Source organism: Desmodus rotundus, chromosome 2, assembly GCF_022682495.2.
Source record: "Desmodus rotundus isolate HL8 chromosome 2, HLdesRot8A.1, whole genome shotgun sequence".
Lineage (NCBI taxonomy): Eukaryota > Metazoa > Chordata > Mammalia > Chiroptera > Phyllostomidae > Desmodus > Desmodus rotundus.
The window spans coordinates 126,944,628-126,965,357 of NC_071388.1; the positions used below are offsets into that span (position 1 = coordinate 126,944,628).

A 20,730-nucleotide genomic window follows, 5' to 3' on the forward strand; every position below is an offset into this window, starting at 1 on the left:
GTGGAGTCTATAGGATTTTCCATGTGCACTATCATGTCATCTGCAAACAGTGACAGTTTCATTTCCTCCTTTGGATGGAATTTGGATGCCTTTTATTTCTTTTTCTTGTCTGATTGCTGTGGCTAGGATTTCCAATACTATGTTGAATAGGAGTGGTAAGAGAGGGCATCCTTGTCTTGTTCCTGATCTTAGTGTAACCTATGTTTCTATCCTAGTTTGTATCCTTTTGGACTTTTCTCTGTACCTAATTATATACTAACAGATATGGGTATGGAAACATGAGCAAGATTAATTAGCACAAGCACATGAAATGGAGTTTATAAATAATTTCACATAAATTAGTCTAAAATGTGTTTTTTAATATGGTTGTATATGTTTACATATATGGTTATGGTATTGATATATAGTGAGAGAATTTAGTCCATTCAAATTTAGTTTTATAACTGATAAAGTAGTTTTTTACTGCCAGTTTACATTTGTTTTTATTACTACACTGTACTTACAAGAGCATACCTGATTGCTTGTTAGGTCATTTTATCAGAAGCCAAAATGTATGTCATGTTCCTTGAGGCTCTTCCTTATGGAATCTCACTGATTTGATATAAGACCATGAGAGGATCTAAATTAGCGACTTTTTTTAGATAAGTGACTCGTGTGCCATTACACATTAATAATCATATGGCGTCATGTGGTTATTAAGAACACAGCTTTGGAATCAAACAAAACCTGACTTCAAGCCTGTGTGACTATAGGCAAGTTAGCCTTTTTTACTTTGGTTTTCTTATTTGTAAGATAGGAATAGTACCTCACAGGACTGGTATGAGTGATTACATGTCTATACTTTGGGTATGGAAATTCCATATTTTAAAAAACATATATACTTGACTATGTTCTTTTGTTTATTTTGTCCTATCTTTATTTTATTTTTCCCATTACCATTTAATCCTCTTATGCCCCCTCTCCCCTCAACAATCACCACACTATGGTCCACGTCCATGAGTCCCCCTTTTCCTTTTTGCTCAAACCCTCCACCCCCTAACCTCTCCCCCTACCCCTAGCTGTCATCCTGCACTCCATCTGAGTCTGTCCCCGTTTTCCTTGTTAGTTCAGTTCATTAAATTCCGCATATGAGTAAATCATGGGTCTTCGTCTTTCTCCAACTGGGTTATTTCAGTTAGCATAATGTTCTCCAGGTCCATCATACTGTTGCAAAGGGTAAAACTTTGAAGTAGTATTCCACTTTGTAAATGTCCCATAGTTGTTTTATCCTCTCATCTACTGATAGACAAAGTAGAGTACGCTAAAAACAGTTAAACTATTTATTGCTGATTCAGAACTGTAATGCTGAGTATCAGTGATTATATTGTGTCCCCACAGTATTTTGGAGCATGTTAGGGTTCTTTCCATTTATAGATGCTCTTTGACTTATGATGAGGTTATATTCTGAAAAACACATCCTAAGTTAAAAATATCATAAGTCAAAATGTTTTTAATATACCTAATCTACTAAACATCATAGCTTAGCCTAGCCTACCTTAAACTCACATTAGCCTGCGGTTGGGCAAAATCACCTAACCCAGCAAATACACTGCAGAGTATCAGTTATTTGCCCTCTTGATCATGGGCCTGACTGGAGCTGTGGCTCACTGCCACTGCCCAGCATCAAAGAGAGTATCGTGCAGTGTATCGCTAGCCTAGGGAAAGATCAAAATTCAAAATTTGAAGTACAGTTTCTACTGAATGCTTACCTCTTTTGCAACATGGTAAAATTAAAACATCCTAAGTTGAACTATCATAGGCTGAGGATTGGACTAAATTTATGGTCTCGTTCCTTGCTGTCACTTATTGTCAGTTATTGTCAGTGAAGTGGCTTTAAATCGGTTATTGGAGTTACCAGAACTGGGTTTTGTTTTGTTTTTTAAAAAGGCTGTGAGTCAGATCCTGGGAGACTCTACTATGAAAAGAGGTTGCGGTATCTTTGAGGAGTTTGTCATATCAGTTTTATCAGTTCACGAGCCTTTAGTGCTTACCTGCTTCAGAGCTCTGTTCCAGATTATTGTGATGGCTAGACAGTTCCTGGAAAAGCAAATAAGAAAGCTGGAAGAAACTGAAATATCTCAAGTTTGTCCTTAAGGCTGCAAATATAGTTTTTATTTTGGGTGTTATTCCCAAGTAGACTATATAGTAAGATGTGAATTTCTGTACCATAACATTTTTTTTCTGACTTACTTGTGTGTTCTTTGTAACCATAATCTACCTCATTGTTCTTTCCTGGTATCCAAAACCAATACTTCTTCAATGACACTCCTTTTTGGGGATTTAAGAAAATTTTATTTATTTACCTCACTGAATTTGAAATCTACATTTTTATAAAAACATTAGGGGTGAGAAATGAAAAATGTATTATCTTTCAGAGTTACATAAAGAAAAATGTGTATGGTTGGTTGATTCTCATTGTGGATTGTATTTATGAATTTGCCTATTCGCTAAAACGTATTTGTAACACCAAAATAGATATTTGCAAACACCTTCTCAGCCTTTCACAAACATGCACAGACAGTAAAAAATGAGTCACCTGGCTTGCACATTCTCAGCTGAGATCAAACAAGTTGACTACTCTGCCTCCTTATTTCAGCTCTCATTCTACAAACAAGTCTTTTTCACAGTCTATTCAGTGCCACAGGTTTTTCATTTTTATACTGTTATTTGGTAATTTCTCTGCTTAAAATGGCCCCCAAACATAGTGCTGAAGTGCTGCCTAGTTTTCCTCAACATACGAAGGTTGTGGTGTGTTTTACAGAGTAAGTATATGTTAGGACATCATCAGTTGACACAAATATTGTGACTCAATATTTGCTTATTCAGTGTTCACCTCACTTTATAGAACATATCTACTATGAATAAGGAGAATAAACTGAATTTTGTGCCCAATACTTTGTTAGGCACCAAAAGGTATGCAGAATGCACCAATAATGAGTTTATATTGTTAAAGAGTTTTAGTTCATTTCCACTGTTAAAGCCCATTAAATCTTACTAAAGCATGATGTTCAAGTGAAAAATATATAAAATTTGACAAGTCTATAGCCTTTATTTGTCAGAACACTTAAATGTTTGCTTTTCTCACCAATTCAAAAGACTCATTGCCACAAGAATTTGCGTATTAAAATATATTTAGGTATGGGAGAAAGATGGGACATAGTCCTTGTCCTTAGGGAGCTACAATTTTTATGGCAGGCTAAATGTATGCATATGAAACAATTAGAATGTCATGCAAAATGAATGTAAGGAAGGGATAATTTGAACCTAGTAAGGAATAAGATATGTCTAGGTACTAGATAGTTTGCTAACCAAATGGTTTATAACATCAGCATTATAGTTTGAGCCCCGTCTACTTGGTCTCCATCTTCCATCCTACTAAACTGGTAGTTTGTTTGCTTGCTTGCTTGTTTTAAATTTTATTTACTGATTTTTCTTGGAGTGGGGAGAGAGAGAGAGAGAAGCATCGCTTTGTTGTTTCACTTATGCCTTCATTGGCTGTTTCTTGTATGTGCCCAGACCACAACCTTGGCATATCTGGGCAATGCTCTAACCATCTGAGCTAGCCGGCCAGGGCTAAACTGGCGTTTTTATTACAGAAAGCTTAGGAAGTCAAATAAAACCTTTCTTATAAAATTTGCTTGCCCAAAGTTTTTATATTTCTCAAACATTGTCTTTTACAGTGTTCTGAAAGGATAAGAATATGTATTTATTTTTATTTTACATATAGCAACTATGACACAGAAAAGGTTAACCACGGAATTTAACTGGAAGGCCTGAACTCTTCTTTCTGATTTCTAGCAACCTTCCTTATTAATATATCTACCAGTGATGCAGTGATCTTCGCAGCGTATTAGATTGACCTGTACAGCTCTTTAAAAATACCAGTCATAACTCTCTATATCAGTCTGGACCTGATCTTAAGCCTAAACATCATTATTTTTTAAAGTTGTCCAGTTGATTCCTTAGGCAACAAGCATGAAGACCCGTTGACCTACACTAACCCAACCCTCTTTTCTTGTTTTCATCCATAGACTTCAACTGTGCATGTGTAGCCCTAACCCAGTAATATTTTACACATTCACAATGAAGTCATAATGTGTTTGTCTTTATTAGTAAATTTTCATCCAAGACCAAGTGTCCCAAGCTAAAACTGTGTATGTGACTTCATACCAACAAGTATAGTACCATATTTTTCGGGCTATAAGTCACACTTTTCCCCCCAAATTTGGGGGGGGGGATGGGGGTGCGTTTTATAGTCCAAACGTAGCTTACTAGCTCGCTGGTGGGGGGTGGGGCAGTGGAGCAGGGTTTTTTTCCTATTTTCCTCCTCTAAAACCTAGGTACATCTTATGGTCTGGTGCGTCTTATAGTCCAAAAGACAGTGGATTTCAGTTTGTTAGATGGCAGGTATATCTTAAACACCAAGCTACAAGGTCTTGATCCAAGCACTCCTCTGTTTTTACTAAATGGACTGTAATATGTAATAGCCTTCACTCTACCACCAGATTATAAGAAATAAGATTTCTTTAGAACACTAAATGAGGCTTTGTTTTGAAAAATGTCTTTTGTAGTTTGAATTGCTTAGCAATCTCATTTCCTTGCAAAGGCTCTGTATGCAGAAACATAAATTGGAAATATTTTGCTTTCAGGCCAACCTCTCAGTTATTGGCATCTTATGTTTGGATTGGATTACAATTTTGTGTGTACTGTAAAGATTTAGTGGTGGGGTGGAGGAATGGGGAGAAAGGCATACAACTGTAATTGAATAACAATAAAAAAAAAACAATAAACAGTTCTGAATAGACCCCCCAAAAAGTTACAGTTTGTTTAAAAAAAAAAAAACATTTAGCATAGCCTAATACAAGTCATGTGACCTGCCACTTTAAGCAAGCTGTACACGTACTAGTTAGACAGGCTAGTCTTACAGCAAATCATGGGATTTCTCCACAGTCTTTAGTGTGGAGAGAAAATTAACTTTATTCCTATAGTTTTCAAAATTGGCAAATTAGTTGGATAATATCTTCAAACTGCTCGTGTTTTAGTGGGTTTTTTTCTCCTATTTTATGCTTCATTTTCCCATTTTTATCTTGAAACTCAAAGGACATACACCTTTGTCTTTGATCTGTAATATCAAAGGGCTAACATACATAGCAAAAACTTAAAAAGACTAGCCATTATTTTTTTAGAACTCTCTCAACAGTGTTTCACAGAATATAAAGTAATGGAAAAGAAAGTCTACTTTTAATTCTTTTCCCTTTTTCCTCCCCACAGTCTGTTTTTCCTCAATTTTGTATCCTATTATTCCTCCAGTGTCCCCTTTATCCTACTTCTGGAACCTATCTTGGATTCATTATATTTCTCCTAATCTGGTTTCGCATTTTCAGTTTGTTTCCCTCAGTCATCCTTGGAAATAATTGTGGAGAACAAAGTCTCAAATTGAACCATGACTTTTAGTGAAGTTTCCCTTCTGTTATTATTGAAAAGGAAGTTGTTAACACCTGTCCTAGAAAGTTATTTTGGGTGCTAAAACATTGCCTTTTAGAACATTCATTTTATGTTTATTGGATATAACTGCTTTTTATTATTTTTGTAGGCATGTATTTATCAGCAAAATTAATTAGTAAATTAAGTTGTATTGACAAAAACAATATTAAATGTGAAAGGAAGAGGAGTATGCTAAAGCCACTTCATATCTCATGAACTCACTAAAAATGAGTGATAGTAATACTCCATTTTTATTTTTTAATTTATTTTTCTACTACAGTTTACACTCAATATTCTGTATTAGTTCCAGATGTATGGCATAATGGTTAGATAATCATGTACTTCACAGAGCAGTGCCCCAATGTTAATATTTTAAATTGAAATAACATTTAAATAGATAACTTTAAGGAATAGGGGGAAGCCCTGGCTTGTGCAGCTCAGTGGGTGAGTGCCAGCCTGTGAACTGAGAGGTCACCAGTTCCATTCCCAGTCAGGGCACATGCCTGGGTTGCAGGCCAGGTCCCCGGTTGGGATCATGCAAGAGGTTTCTCTCACACATGGATGTTTCTCTCCCTCTCCCTCCCTCCCTTCCCCTCAATCTAAAAAATAAATAAAATCTTTAAAAAAAAAAAAAGAGTGAGGGAGAGCAATATTTTATGCCAAAGATCTTCATTTTATGCCTAAGTTAGCTGATCATACTTGTGGCTCTTCTTCAGTCTTTCTCAGTTTCTGTTGTTGAAAAATACCCAAAGTATTTCTGCTACATCTGTATTTTGCTATTAAAACAATCTCTTCTCCATTTAACTTGTTTGGATCTTTCTGGTTACATATATGGCTTGGTCATTATAGAAAATTTGAAAATATGAAAAATTTCAAAATGTAAAAAAGTGTGAAAAGGTAAATCACCTATAATCTCATCACCCAGAAATAATCACTTAAATTTTGGTGCACTTTCCTCAATTCATTTTTCAGTGCACACATAACATGTGAATCATATCTTAAACATTGTATCTTCTATATTTTTTTTAAATTTCATTCATAAGCTCTGGTTTAAAAATTAAGCCATGTAAAATACATGGAATAAAATATTGAAATTCTACCTTACCCATTGCCCCTTGTACAAAGCAGTTACTATTCACCAGAATAATCACTGTTTAGAGTATAGTGTGTATTTTTCTAATACTTTTACTACTTTTTTAGGTAGATATGTGAAAAAGTTGTGGTTTGGGAAAGGAAGGTTGGTGTTTTTATTTTTGAAGTAGAGGGATTCGGAATGTTTTTATTTGTGTTGCTGAATTTTTGTGCATATGTGGAATTCTTTTTATGAAAGTTTTAATTCTCTTTATGAATTTTTTTCATGAAGCATCATCCTTGAATGTCTTTCTGCAGCATATCTGAATTTTCCCTGATAGGTTGGAATAGAGAGAAATCAGCTTGAGTTAAGAGGTCAGGTAAAGAATTTGTATTTTAAACTCTTAATAGGAAATAATTGTGGTTTCTAAAGTATGAAATTGGTGTGATAAAGTTTATCTTTTAAAGAAATGAATTTAGTAGCGGTCATTGAGATGGATTTCATTTGGCAGGACCGCAGGCAGAAGGGTGTCATAATGTAAGCATCGAGTGGCAGGATCGTCCTCTACCATGGCGATGACAATGGAAAGGAGATAACATCTGAGAGACACTTTGAAAGAAGAAATGAATATTTGGTGATTGTATGAATAGGAATTAAAGAATAATTTGAGATAATCTTAATGGAAAATGTTCTACTAGCAACAATAGAGTCTTGGGATTGGATATTAGTATACTTGTAATTTGGATGTCGTTTACTTTAAAATACCTACTATATCTAAGGTCAGCAAATTTTCTGTAATAGGCCACACAGGAAATATTTTAGACTTTATAGACAAAAATATAAAAATAGATGCTATTTTAGGTATTTCTATAACAAGAGAGAAGATACTTCCAAACATGTTCATTGACAAAATTCAAAATATAATAATTATTGAGCATATTTTTAAAAAATACTGGTCCACTAATGTAAAAAATAGAATTACTTTAGTTGGCAGTAACATTTCATTTAATTGGGGTTCAAAGTTAGTGTTCTCTGTCATCAAATTGATTGCAAATGTTTATCTCTAAAAACAATTCTTAGCTTGCAGGGCATTCAGAAGTAGACAGTAGGCTCTAATTGGCCTAATGGTCAGTTTGCCACTTCCTATACTGCATAATTATTAGACAGCAAAAAAGACCAAAGGGAAATGGTCTGAAATGAAGGCGACAGTGTAGAGAAAAGGGTTATGGAAGCCAACAAACAAGGAGATTTCAAAGATTAGCAGTCAGATGTTGCTGGGGAGGAGGAAGACCATTAAGGGGAGTGGGAGGGACATTGGATGTAACAGGAAGAAGTCCTTTGTAACCTTCGATATGGCATGTAGTAGATTAAAGAACTCTTAAGAACTAAATCACAAGTTTAGACAATTCATGATGTCTTTTGGAAAAAAGAGGTAGAATATTTATTTTAAAATAGGTAGTACTCTTTTGAAACAAAGGAAAGAACTTGTATAAAAGAAAAATTCAGATAATAAAATACATTTTTAAAATATAAGGGAAAAGATTAAATCTTTTAAATTACCCTGCCTTCTCTTGAATTATCCATTAGATTTTTTTTAAGATTTTTATTTATTTTTTATTTTTTAGAGAAGGGGAAGAGAGAGAGAAAGAAAGGGAGAGAAACATCAATATGTGGTTGCCTCTCACATGGCCTCCACTGGGGACCTGGCCCGCACCCAGGCATGTGTCCTGACTGGGAATCGAACCGGTGACCCTTTGGTTCACAGCCCATGCTCAATTCACTGAGTTACACCAGCCAGGGCTATCCATTAGGTTTTTACAGCTTTCTTTCTCAAGTAAATTTTAAACTTTGTAAATTGTTGCTGAAAATCCACAGTGACTTTATTCACAGCCCAAGATTTTGTGTGGCTTACTATTTTATTTGATATTTCTCCAAGCTATAAGTAACCTAGATAACAAGCAATCCCCTGAGATATAGCCAAGTTTAGAAAGCAAAAGAGGTTTGTTTTAGAAGAGTCTTTCTGGCATATTTTCTGTATTTATTTTGTTAATTTCTGTGGCTTGAGATGGTGCTGGTTTTTGAATTTTACTAACTGATGTTGGGGACAATATGAGACATGCTGAGGGAAGGATCTTAATAATCTATATTCTCTTGACTTTCATTTCCAGCTAAGATGGACTGGATTTATCCTTCTACATTAACTTAAACCACCCCTCCCCCCAAAAAAAAACTCATGAAACAACAGTTTTCATTAGGCAGTGAAGGAATATAAAGCCTGAGCAAGAGAAAACAGTTTTATTATCTCAGCTTGCTACCTAGAGATAGTTTTTTTAGCTACAACTCAGGGAAGGGGAACCCAAGCAGAGCCTCTCTCTAAGTCAAGGAAGTGGAGTTAGGAGTTTAAGGAAGTCATGGTGTCTAGAGTTTACAGGGCAGACTACTGAAGACAAAACAGCAACAAAGAGAGCTGTGGAGATCTACAGAGAGACTGAGTCTCGGTGCTGACCAAGTGTATGTTTAAAAACTATGCAAGGCCAGGAACAGAATCACTCAAAAGGAAAGGTAGGAGAATCTCTGGAACTCACTCAAGCAAAGGAATAGTTACCAGGACCTTGTAATTCTTTATTTTTTTTTTAATTATATTTCATTGATTATGCTACTACAGTTGTCCCAATTTTTCCCCTTTTACCTCTTCCACCAAGCCCCGCCTCACTCCCTCAGGCAGTCCACACAACATTGTTCCTGTCCACGGATCATACGTGTAAGTTCTTCGGCTACTCCATTTCCTATACTATACTTTACATCCCCTTGGCTATTCTGTAACTACCTATTTGTACTTCTTAATCCCCTCACCTCTTCACCTACTCCCCCAACTGACAACCATCAAAACACTATCTATATACATGATTCTGTCTCTGTTCTTCTTGTTTGTTTAGTTTGTTTTTCAGATTCAGTTTTTAATATGTATTTATTGCTACTTTATTGTTCGTAGTTTTGATCTTTTCTTAAATAACTCCCTTTAAAATTGCATGTAATAGTGGCTTGGTGATGATGAACTCCTTTAGTTTTTTCTTGACCGGGAAGCTCTTTATCTGCACTTTAATTCTAAATGATATCTCTGCTGGGTAGAGCAGTCTTGGCTATGGGTCTGTGTTTTTCATCACTTTCAATATTTCTTGTCAGTCCCTTTTAGCCTGCAAAGTTTCTTTTGAGAATTCAGCTCACAGTCTTATGGGAGCCCCCTGTAGGTAACGAACTGCTTTTCTCTTGCTACTTTTAGGATCCTCTCTTCATCTTTAACCTTTGGCATTTATTATGTGTCTAGGAGTGGGCCTCTTTGCATCTGTCTTGTTTGGGACTCTCTGTGCTTCTTGGACTTGCATGTCTATTTCCTTCACCAAATTAGGGAAGTTTTCTTTCACTATCTTTTCAAATAGAGTTCCAATTTCTTAATTTCTCTTCTCCTTCTGGCACCCCTATGATGCGAATGTTAGAATGCTTGAAGTTGGCCCAGGGGCTGCATATAATATCCTCGTGGGGGCGGGTTTGTTTTTTTTTTTTTTTTTTTGATTCTTTATCCTTGTTCTGTTGCTTGTTTTTTACTTCCTTATGTTCCAAATCATTTATTTGATTCCTGACTTCATCCACTCTACTGTTGTTTCCCTGTAAGTTGTTTGTTATTTATTAGTGTATCTTTCATTTCTGACTGGATATTTTTTATGCTCTTGAGGTCCTCACTAAGTTCCTTGAGCATCCTTATAACCAGTGTTTGGAACTCTGCATCTAGTAGATTGCTTATCTACATTTTGTTTAGCTTTTTCTGGAGTTTTGTTCTGTTCCTTCATCTGAGCCAGGTTTCTTTGTCTCATTTTTGGCAGCCTCCCTGTGTTTGTTTCTGTCAGAGAGAGCAGATATGACACCCTGTCTTGCTAGCTCGGCCTAATGTAGTAGGTGTCCTGGAGGGTCCATTGGCACAGCCTCCCAGGTCACCTAAGCTGGGTACTCCAGGTGTGCCCTTTGTGCGGGCTGAGTACACTCTCTTGTAGTTGAGCCTTCATTGCTGTCGGTAGGTTAATGGGAGGGATTTACCCAAGCTAGTCAGCTGCAAGGACTGTCTGTGACCACTGACTACCAACCTCCAGCCTCCATGGAAGATCATCTGTGTAGGGATAGGGTGGTGGCATTCTGACGGGGTCTGTAGTTGTCCACTGGGTGTGCAGGCTCTGGGATTTCCCAAGTGGTGCAGGCCAAGGTCAGCCCCCGCCTGTATTCTGCTCTGGCCCACCCTGCATGAGCTTTAAAGCAATCTGAGATGGCTTCTACTTGTTCTGGGCTTGGAGATTTCCAGGCAAAGAGATGTTGTGAACCTTGGCTGGCTGCTGCTAGTGCCAGGCCTGGATCCACTTAGCAAGAGATACGGGAGCTGAGGGCTCACTGAGGTGAGGCTGGCTGTTGCTTCTTTGATAGGATTTAGGAAATTGTGAAGCATGAGGCAAGACCAGACATTCATATGGAAAAGTCATGGTTAACAGTTTAGATGGGCCTGTAAGTTGGGAGGGATGGAGTCTCCAACATGGCACCTGTCTATGGGCTCTGTGGCTCTGTTGTGGGAGGGCTCAGAAAGGGACAATGGCCTCTGCCCACATTTCTGAGAGAAAATTGTGCCCCAGCTCCCACCTTGATGCCAGACATTTCAGTTCCTCCCCATATGCCACTGGTGCCTTTCAAGCTGTTACCCTGGTGCTGGAGCTCAGAGGGAGTGAGTCTGGGTAGGTCCGTGTGTGGGTTCTTTAAGGGAAACTGCTTGGGACTCCAGATGTTTCTTCCCCCAACTCAGTCCCTCCTGATTTTTACAGCCAGAAGTTATAGGGAGTTATCTTCCTGTCACTGGAACCCTGGACTGGGGGGCCTGGTGTGGGGCTGGGACACCTCGCTCTAGAGTGTCCGTCCCTAACATTTATCCACCACACATAGGTGAGAGACATGCCCATTCCCCGTCTCCACCCCTCCTGCCACTCTAGATGGATGCGGTCTGTTTAATTCCGTAGTTGGCAGACTTCCATTCAAGTCGATATCTGACCGTTCTGAGTGATGGTTGTTCTGTAGTTTAGTTGTAATTTTAATGTGGTTGTGCAAGGAGGCAATTCGTGTTTACCTATGTCCCCATCTTGACAGTAAATTCCAAATATTTCTTAGGTTTTTTCACATTTGTCCTGTAGTGTCCCATAGTATAGATTTTCCTGATGGTGTCATCATGGTGTTGTTTAGTGTGTCTCCCTGTATTCTCTATAATTCAGTAGTTGGATCTAATGTGGTAATTTTAATGTAAATACATGATAAGTGAGTAGAAAAAGTTATTAAAGCTAGATTAAATAATACTACTATATGAAAATACTTTATTTAAATGATAAAAAGACTAGTAACTAATAGGGTTTCATATATTAAGATTTCTAATTACCTGAGAATTCTCAGAAAGAATTAATAATACCAAAAATGATTTTTCTGAAAAAGTTTGCTAAAAAGAGAAAACTTTCAAACATTTATTATAACAAATTACATGTTAGACTCTTCAGAGACATTACAATAACTAAATACAGCAATAACTTAGGGGTTTTTGCTGACAGTCTTTTGTTTTGGTCAGTATGTTAGAATACATGAGTCATGTTCTGTTGTTTCCCTTATTCTTAGTACACTTTTAAGCAAAAAAAAATTTTTGAATATCATTGTCAAACTGCATATTCTCTTTTCTAAAATATAGCATAATGAGATCAAATAAACTACCTTTTTATTTTATAAAACTAGTGAGTTATTTATCTTTTTTTAAAGTAATTATGTGAACAGTACGAAAGATATTTTAAAATAATTTGTACAAAAGTAAGAGAAATCTAAATAGTTGTTTTTTCTGGTTTTAAAAGATTGTTATTATTGTCATAAACATAAGGTAATTATCTAAAAGATAAAGTATTTATAACTCACAGAGAAAAGAGTTACATTTGACTTTTACTGCTAATCAATTTAAAGAATAATTTTATTTTATAAATTTGTAGAACTGTTTGTTCAAAGTAACTTTACAGTCATCTCCATCTCAATGTGCTGTGTTTTTGTGTGTGTGTGATTTTTCCCCTGTAGTTCCTCAGTAGGTTACTTACAACATACAGGATCGGAACAAATACAGTTTCCTCGAACTACTTCACCGTGCAATTCCCAGCAGCTTCAAAGCCACCAGTGTTCAGGTATGAATGATAACTGAACAGAAGGATAATGATTTTTTCATTTAAGAAATAATTAAGTTCCTTAGGCATTTCTAGAAAAAGGTTTTCACCTTGTTCAGTGCTGAGATGTACCCAGGATATTTAGGGTACCATGCAAAATTAGAGTTGATGTTCTCTAGGATCCTTTCCTAGGTACTCTCTCTCATTACTCTTCAAGGTCTTCCTAAGTAATCCAACCACCTCGTAGGCTTCAACTACCACTCTTAGCCAACACCTTCTAAATCTTACTTCTGCTGAGACAAGACCATATAGCCAACTATCTACTGGATGTGTCAGAAGAACTTTGTATTACCAGCATTCCTTACCTCATATACCTAGGAATTAAAACAGAGTTCAAAGGCCTAACTAACTCTCTCTGTTCTTCCCTTTAGCATTCATGCTGTCACCATTTTCTCAAATGTGCTACTTCTTTCCTTCCCCACTGCTGCTGCTTTTGATCAAATCTTTTCATATCTTATTTTCCGTAATCTCAAGTGGTTTTGCTTATTTTGTTTCCCCTACACCCAGCTTTTCTCCTCCCCAAAACAGAAGCACATATACAGACAAAAATTATTGTCCTGAAACCAGGAGTCTCTTCATGTCATGCCTCTGAATAAAAATATTTGCATGGGTTCTCTTGCATGCATTTCTATCTAAATTTGGGCAAGTATGCCTCCTGAGTATACTTACTTGCTCAATTCATATGCTTAGTTCACACAGAACTTTGTTTCCAGAATATACTGCACTTTTTTATGCCAAAGATACTTTTATACCTATTCTTCCCTCTGCCTGGAATGCCTATCCACCTCCCTCTGTTTGCCAAAATCCTGCTCATCCTTAAATTTTGACTTAAAAATTACCTTTGTAAAGGCTTCATGAGTCCTTAAAATGCAGTTTGTTGCATCTTTTTCTCTGCTTCCCCAGTGTCTTAAACAGTCCTTTCTCATAACACCATATTTTATTGTAATGATTTATTGACATTTTCTCTATGAGAAACAATAAATAAGTATTAAGTAAATGACTAACAGTGGCTGGCTGCATCTGACATGGATGGGCTGCTGTGACTGAGGAGGACTTTGAGATGTCCCTAAGCAGTAGGTGCTTCTATGGTTGCCTAGCTAGATCAGGTTGGTTCAGTTTCTAGAGAACTAGAAACTACCATGGTTACTACAATGCAGACTGTGGCCCTGTCAGCAGAGCACAAGAGGCTGCCTTATCTGACACTGAAGTGCTGAGTAGCAGGCAAAGTATATGCCTGATACTAGCAGTGCTGGTACACAAAAAAAATAAATCAGATAAGGAGGTAGACATAGTAGTCCACTTACCTCTACTGTACAATTAGCAAAATGTTGACATACATGTAATCATCACAGCTCTTTAAAGTCAATCAAGGAGGTCTTCCTAGCCTCCTTTTCCAAATAAGAAAACACAAAGAGCTTAAATTTTCTCAGAGTCATAGGACATGTCAGGGTACTAAAATTGTGCTATGTTAATTCCATTCCCATGTTCCAAACTTTTCCACTGCATGAAATTGATTTACTATAAGATAACTTTTTACTCTATGTCAAAGTTTCTGTGGGATAATTTTTCCCAATTTTACTTTGTATTTAGAAAGAAATGCCTGTTTTAAAATTAATTCACTGTAAAACTTAAACACTTTTATAGATCATATCTCAATTGTTCTACTCTCTACTAGTTTCTGCAATAGATAAGTGGACTATCCTGAGTAACTATAAACCTATTATTTTGAGGAGTAAGATATTTAGGTCTACAGAATTTATCTTAATGCCTTTTTAAACACACAATGCTTTTAGCAAGAAACAATAGGGTTTAAATCTGCCTTACATACATAATAGTAAAATTTTGTTAAGAAATATAAAATTATTGTCATTTATTTTGGTGTATAAAGATATTAGCTGTTTGCTGAAGTATACTGATCATGGTATCCTAATTCTGATTTTCAGCTGTGCCACCTCCACCACCTGGTGGAGGTATGGTGATGATGCAGCTTAATGTACCAAACAATCCACAATCTCGTGCCCACTCACCCCCGCAGTGGAAACCAAACAAATATTACTGTGATCACCCGAGAGGACAGAAGTGTGTGGAATTTAGCAATGTAGAGAATATAGTTCAGGTAAGATGCTTAATTTAAAACTTTCAATATTTTAATCACAGAAGAGTGACCTAAAAGGATTGACACTGAATTGAAACCTCAAACAGATTAGTAAAGAGGTTTGAATATTTTTTATATCCAGACAATTTCTTTCAATATTTAAATATTTCCCTGACAGGTGTGGTTTAGTTGGCCATCGTCCTTCAAACATAAAGGTACAAGTTCGATTCCCATTTGGGGCACATTTGAGAGGCAACCAATTGATGTTTCTCTCTCACATCAATGTTGCCCTCCCCTTCTTTCTCCCTTTCTTCCCCTCTCTCTAAAAATGAATAAAAATCTTTTTTAAAAGACTTAAATATTATTTCCCAACTTTTGCATATTCAAAAAAAAGTTTTAAATCAGAAGGTAAATTAGATCTCAAATTTGATAAAGAAAGAATTAAGCAATTATCTTACATTTTTCATATGAAGTATACTTTGGTGTAACCAGAAAGTTGATGAGGGAATGCTCTTTATCACAAAAGAAATTAATAAATGTAAAAGCAATGGTAGAATTTAAAATCACCATTTTGGAATCACCTATTAAAATAATGGATCAAGGAAAAATCAGCAAATGCCAGAAACATTAGGAAAAGGGTTTTTTGTTGTTGTTTGTTTTGTTTTGTTTGAAGATTTTATTTATTTATTTTTCAAGAGAGGGGAAGGGAGAGAGGAAGAGCAACACCAGTGTGTGGTTGCCTCCCATGTGGCCCCCACTGGGGACCCAGCCTGCAACCCAGGCACGTGCCCTGGCTGGGAATCAAACCAGCAACCCCTTGTTTCACAGGCCGGTGCTCAATCCACTAAGCCACACCAGCCAGGACTAGGAAAAGGTTTTAGGGGGACTTTAAAATGGATAGATGAGGCAGACAACACTTGAAGCAACTAATCAATAGAAGCATCACTAAAAGTGGGTCAATCAAACATTGCCTCCTGCTGTTTAGAGGAAATACACAGTATCATATGATGTACTCTTGTCAAAAAAAAAAAAAAAAAAAATTGAAAACTGAACCTGAGTCTAATTGAGCCTCTAAGTCTAGCTAGTAATTTACAGAAAATCCAGGAAGAAAAAATAACAACTTATATGATATTATGTCCTTATTTTACTGGACAAATTGGCCCAGTTTCTTTAACAGATAGATGGCATTTTGAAATGAAGACTGAGACTGTTATAGGTTAAAAGAGACTCGAGATAATAATCAAATGCAACATGTTGATCTTCCTTTCATACTGACTAGTCAAAAGATGTTTTAGGACAAAAGGGGTTATTTAAATATGTTAATTTTTAGTGTAATAATGGCATTATTTTTTAAATAGTTTTTATCTTTTAAAAATATTTATATACTCAAATACTTCTAAGTGAAATGCTGTGATATCTGAGACTTGCTTTAAATAATTCAGGGAGGAAAAAGCAGGGGAAATCACAATTGAAGTTGGATGATGGGGTAGGTGGAAGTTTGTTATACTCATCCATCTACACCTTTATACACTTGAAAGTTTACAGAACTAAAAGGTTTTTTAAATATCTCTTAAAAGATAAACTGCAGAAAAGTATTTACAGTGCACATGACAAATCATGGCTGAATAAAAAGATCAAAGGTCATTTATAGTCTAGCTCATAAACTATATATAGCCAACGGCCATTAAGCAGATGAAAATGTAAAAATATTTCTTATCTACATAATTGGAAAAATTTAAGAAGACGACTAATTTTCAGTTGTGGCAGAGATAGGAAGTTGCACAGTATACTCTTGGTGTACTGGAAATTACTACACACCTCTTTTTTGCAGTGCAGTTTAGTGACATTTTTTTAAATGTGACAGGTATATAGCCTTTGATCCACAAATTTACTTCTATAACTTTTTTGCCCAGTAAAAATTGTGGAACAAGCGTACAAAAATATGTGTACAAAGATATTTCTTTCTTCCCTGTTATAACATTGAAAAACTGGGAATAGTCTTGATAGTCAGCACAAGCTCTGTAAAGCCCTGTGAGAAGACCTTAAAGTTAGATCTCAGGCTGATCCTTGACGCAGAAACAGCCTGCAGCAATCTATAAAGAAAAACAATAACAAAAACATCCCAGCAAATCCTGAGAAAGTGGAAGAATCTGATTTCCACTCTTAACTACATTATCAAACTACAATCTCCAGTTTTAAACAAACAAAGAAAACACAAGGCATACAGAGAAAACAGAAAATTATGATGCCCTGTTCAAAGGGGGGAAAAAATCAACAGAAATTGTACCTGAAAAAGGCCTAATGGGAGATCTCTTCGACAAAGACTTTAAAACAACTGTCTGAAGGATGCTCAAAGAACGAAAGGACGATGTGGAGAAAGAAAACAATGTGTGAACAAAATAGAAATATCAGTAAGGAGGTAGAACACCTGAAAAGAAACCAAAAATACTCATAAATTCTGGAGTATAAAATACCATAATTGAAATGAAAAAAATAATCACTAGAGGAACTTAGTGGCAGATTTGAGGAGGCAGAAGGAAGAATCAAAGTACTTAAAAATAGGACAGCGGAAAGTATTAAGTCAGAGGAACAGACAGAAAAAAAGGATGAAGAAAGGCAAAAAAGCCTAAGGGACCTCTGTGGACCAACATTCATACTGTGGGCTTCCCAGAAGGAAAAGAGAGAAAATTTGTAGTAATAATGGCTTAAAACTTTCCAAGTTTGATAAAAAGACATGTATATAAATATCCAGCACCTCCACAGACTCTTAAGATGAACTCAAAGAGACCTACACTGAGATACATTATAATCAGTCTTTCAAAAGACAAAGAATATTAAAAACAGCAAGAGAGAAGTGACTCATCACATACATGGATCCTGAGAAAGATTATCAGCAGATTTCTCATCAGAATCTTTGGGGGCTTGAGGCAGCAGGTCAGTATATTCAAAGTGCTAAAAGAAGAAAAACTGTCAACCAAGATCCTTGATCTGGCAAAACTGTCCTTCAGAAGTAAAGAAAAAAGTATGAATTCCCAGGTAAACGGAAGCTGTGCCCTGCCCTTTAAGAAATTCTCAAGAAAAAACCAAGATGGAGGCATAGGTAGACACACTGCACCTCCTTGCACAACCAAAAGAAGGACAACAACAATTTAAAAACAAAAAACAACCAGAAATGACAGAAAATCAAACCACACGGAAGTCCAACAATCAAGGAGATAAAGAAGAAACGTTCATCCAGACTGGTAGGAGGGGCGGAGATGGGCAGCCAGGGTGGACAGCACTCGAAGCAACGCAGCAGGACCCAGAGACGTGGTGGATTGTGGAGCAAATGGGGCAGGCAATGCAACAGCTAGCAGACCCTGTGCCCCCACATTCACGCATAGATAAACCGGGAGGAACAGCGGGGGAGTGAAACAGACCAAGCAACCCAGGGCTCCAGCTCAGGGAAATAAAGCCTCAAACCTCTGATTGAAAACACCCATGGGGGTTGAGACGGCAGCAGGAGAAACTCCCAGCTTCACAGGAGAGTTTGGTGGAGAGACCCACAAGGACCTAGAGCGTGCACAAGCCCACCCACTCAGGAATCAGCACTAGAGGGGCCCAGTTTGATTGTGGGTAGTGGAGGGAGTGACTGAAAATCAGCAGAGTGGAGTAAGCACCATTGCTCTCTCTCGGCCCCTCCCCCACATGCAGCAACACAGCCCAGCGACCAGCGTTATCCCACCCCTGTGAATACCTAAGGCTCTGCCCCTTCACATAACGGGCAGAGACAAAAAAAAAAAAATGGACCAAATGAAAGAACAGATCAAAGCTCCAGAAATAATTCAGCTAAGCAGTGAACACATAGCCAACCTATCAGATGCACAGTTCAAAACACTGGTAATTAGGACACTCACAGAATTGTTTGAATTTGGTCACAAATTAGATGAAAAAATGAAGGCTATGCTAAGAGAAACAAAGGAAAATGTACAGGGAACCAATAGTGATGCGAAGGAAACTGGGACTCAGATCAACGGTGTGGACCAGAAGGAAGAAAGAACTGTCCAACCAGAAAAGAATGAAGAAACAAGAATTCGGAAAAATGAGGAGAGGCTTAGGAACCTCCAGGACATCTTGAAATGTTCCAACATCCGAATTATAGGGGTGCCAGAAGGAGAAGAGGAAGAACAAAAAATTGAAAACTTATTTGAACAAATAATGAAGGAGAACTTCCCCAGTCTGGCAAAGGAAATAGACTTCCAGGAAGTCCAGGAAGCTCAGAGAGTCCCAAAGAAGCTGGACCCAAGGAGGAACACTCCAAGGCACATCATAATTACATTAGCCAAGATTAAAAAGAAGGAGAGAATCTTAGAAGCAGCAAGAGAAAAGGACACAGTTATCTCCCAAGGAGTTCCCATAAGACTATCAGCTGATTTCTCTAAAGAAAACTTGCATGCAAGAAGGGGCTGGAAAGAAGTATTAGAAGTCATGAAAGGCAAGGATCTAGGTCCAAGGTTACTCTATTCAGCAAAGCTGTCATTTAGAATGGGAGGGCAAATCAGATGCTCCCAGACAAGGTCAAGTTAAAGGAGTTCATCATCACCAAGCCCTTATTATGTGAAATGTTAGAAGGATTTATCTAAGGAAAAGAAGATAAAAAATATGAACAGTAAAAATGACAGCAAACTCACAGTTACTAACAACCACACCTAAAACAAAAACAAAAGCAAACTAAGCAAACAACTAGAACAAGAACAGAACCACAGAAATGGAGATCATGTGAAGGGTTATCAATAGGGGAAGGTAGAGAGAATAAGTAGCATAAATGGTAGGTAGAAAATAGACAGAGGGAGGATAAGAATAGTGGAGGAAATGTAGAAGCCAAAGAACTTATAAGTATGACCCATGGACACGAACTATAGGAGGGGAATGTGGGAGGGAGGGGGTGGGTAGGATGGAGTGAAGGGGAGGAAACGGGACAACTGTAATTAGCATAATCAATAAATATATTTTAAAAAAAAATTCTCAAAGGGGTCCTGAAAAGCGAAGCGAAAGTACACTAGAGAGTAACACAAAGCCGTAAGAAGAAATAAAGCTGTCAGTTAAGTTAAATACATGGACAGTTATAAAAGCTGATAGTATTATACCAATGGCTTGTAACTCCACTTTTTCCTTTTGTACATGATTTAAGAGATTCATTTTTTTAATTAAAAGGCAGTGATTTTATAACTTTGATTTGTAACTCCACATTTTGTTTTCTATGTAATTTCACAGATGAATGCATTTACTAGAATTACTAGTTTGTTTTAGGGCACATAGTGTATAAAGATGTAATTTTATGACACCAGCAACTAAAAGGAGTGGTGACAACTTCAAAGAAACAGATTTTTGTATATTAGTGAAGTTAAAAAGGTATAAATTAATATTAGAGTATTATAACTTTAGGATGTTAAGTATAATCCCCAGGCTAACCACAAAGAAAAAAATCTATGGAATATATACAAAAGAAAATGAGAAAGGAATTTAAACATTTTACTAACTACAAAAAATAATCAAGTAAACACAAAAGACAGTAATGCAGGAAATGAGAATCAAAAAGCTATACGGCATTTAGAAAAATAATGCCCAAATAAAAGTAAGTCCCTCTTTATCAGTAATTATCTTAAATGTAAGTGGATTAAACTCCAATCAAAAGACAAAGATAAACTTTAGATCAAAACAGTTTGCAAATCAAAATATAACCAGAGACATTGAAGTTAAGAACAATCTAACAATAGCCAGGGGGGGGT

At 36.7% G+C, this 20,730-nt stretch overlaps 1 protein-coding gene across 1 annotated transcript in view; it reads left to right on the forward strand.

Moving 5' to 3' along the window:
* Positions 1-20,730, forward strand: part of R3HDM1 (R3H domain containing 1) — a 120,604-nt gene that overhangs the window by 90,848 nt on the left and 9,026 nt on the right. The window contains 2 exon segments of the mRNA XM_024569697.4: positions 12,725-12,828; positions 14,811-14,983. Of these exon segments, the coding sequence (XP_024425465.1) occupies positions 12,725-12,828; positions 14,811-14,983 (277 nt within the window).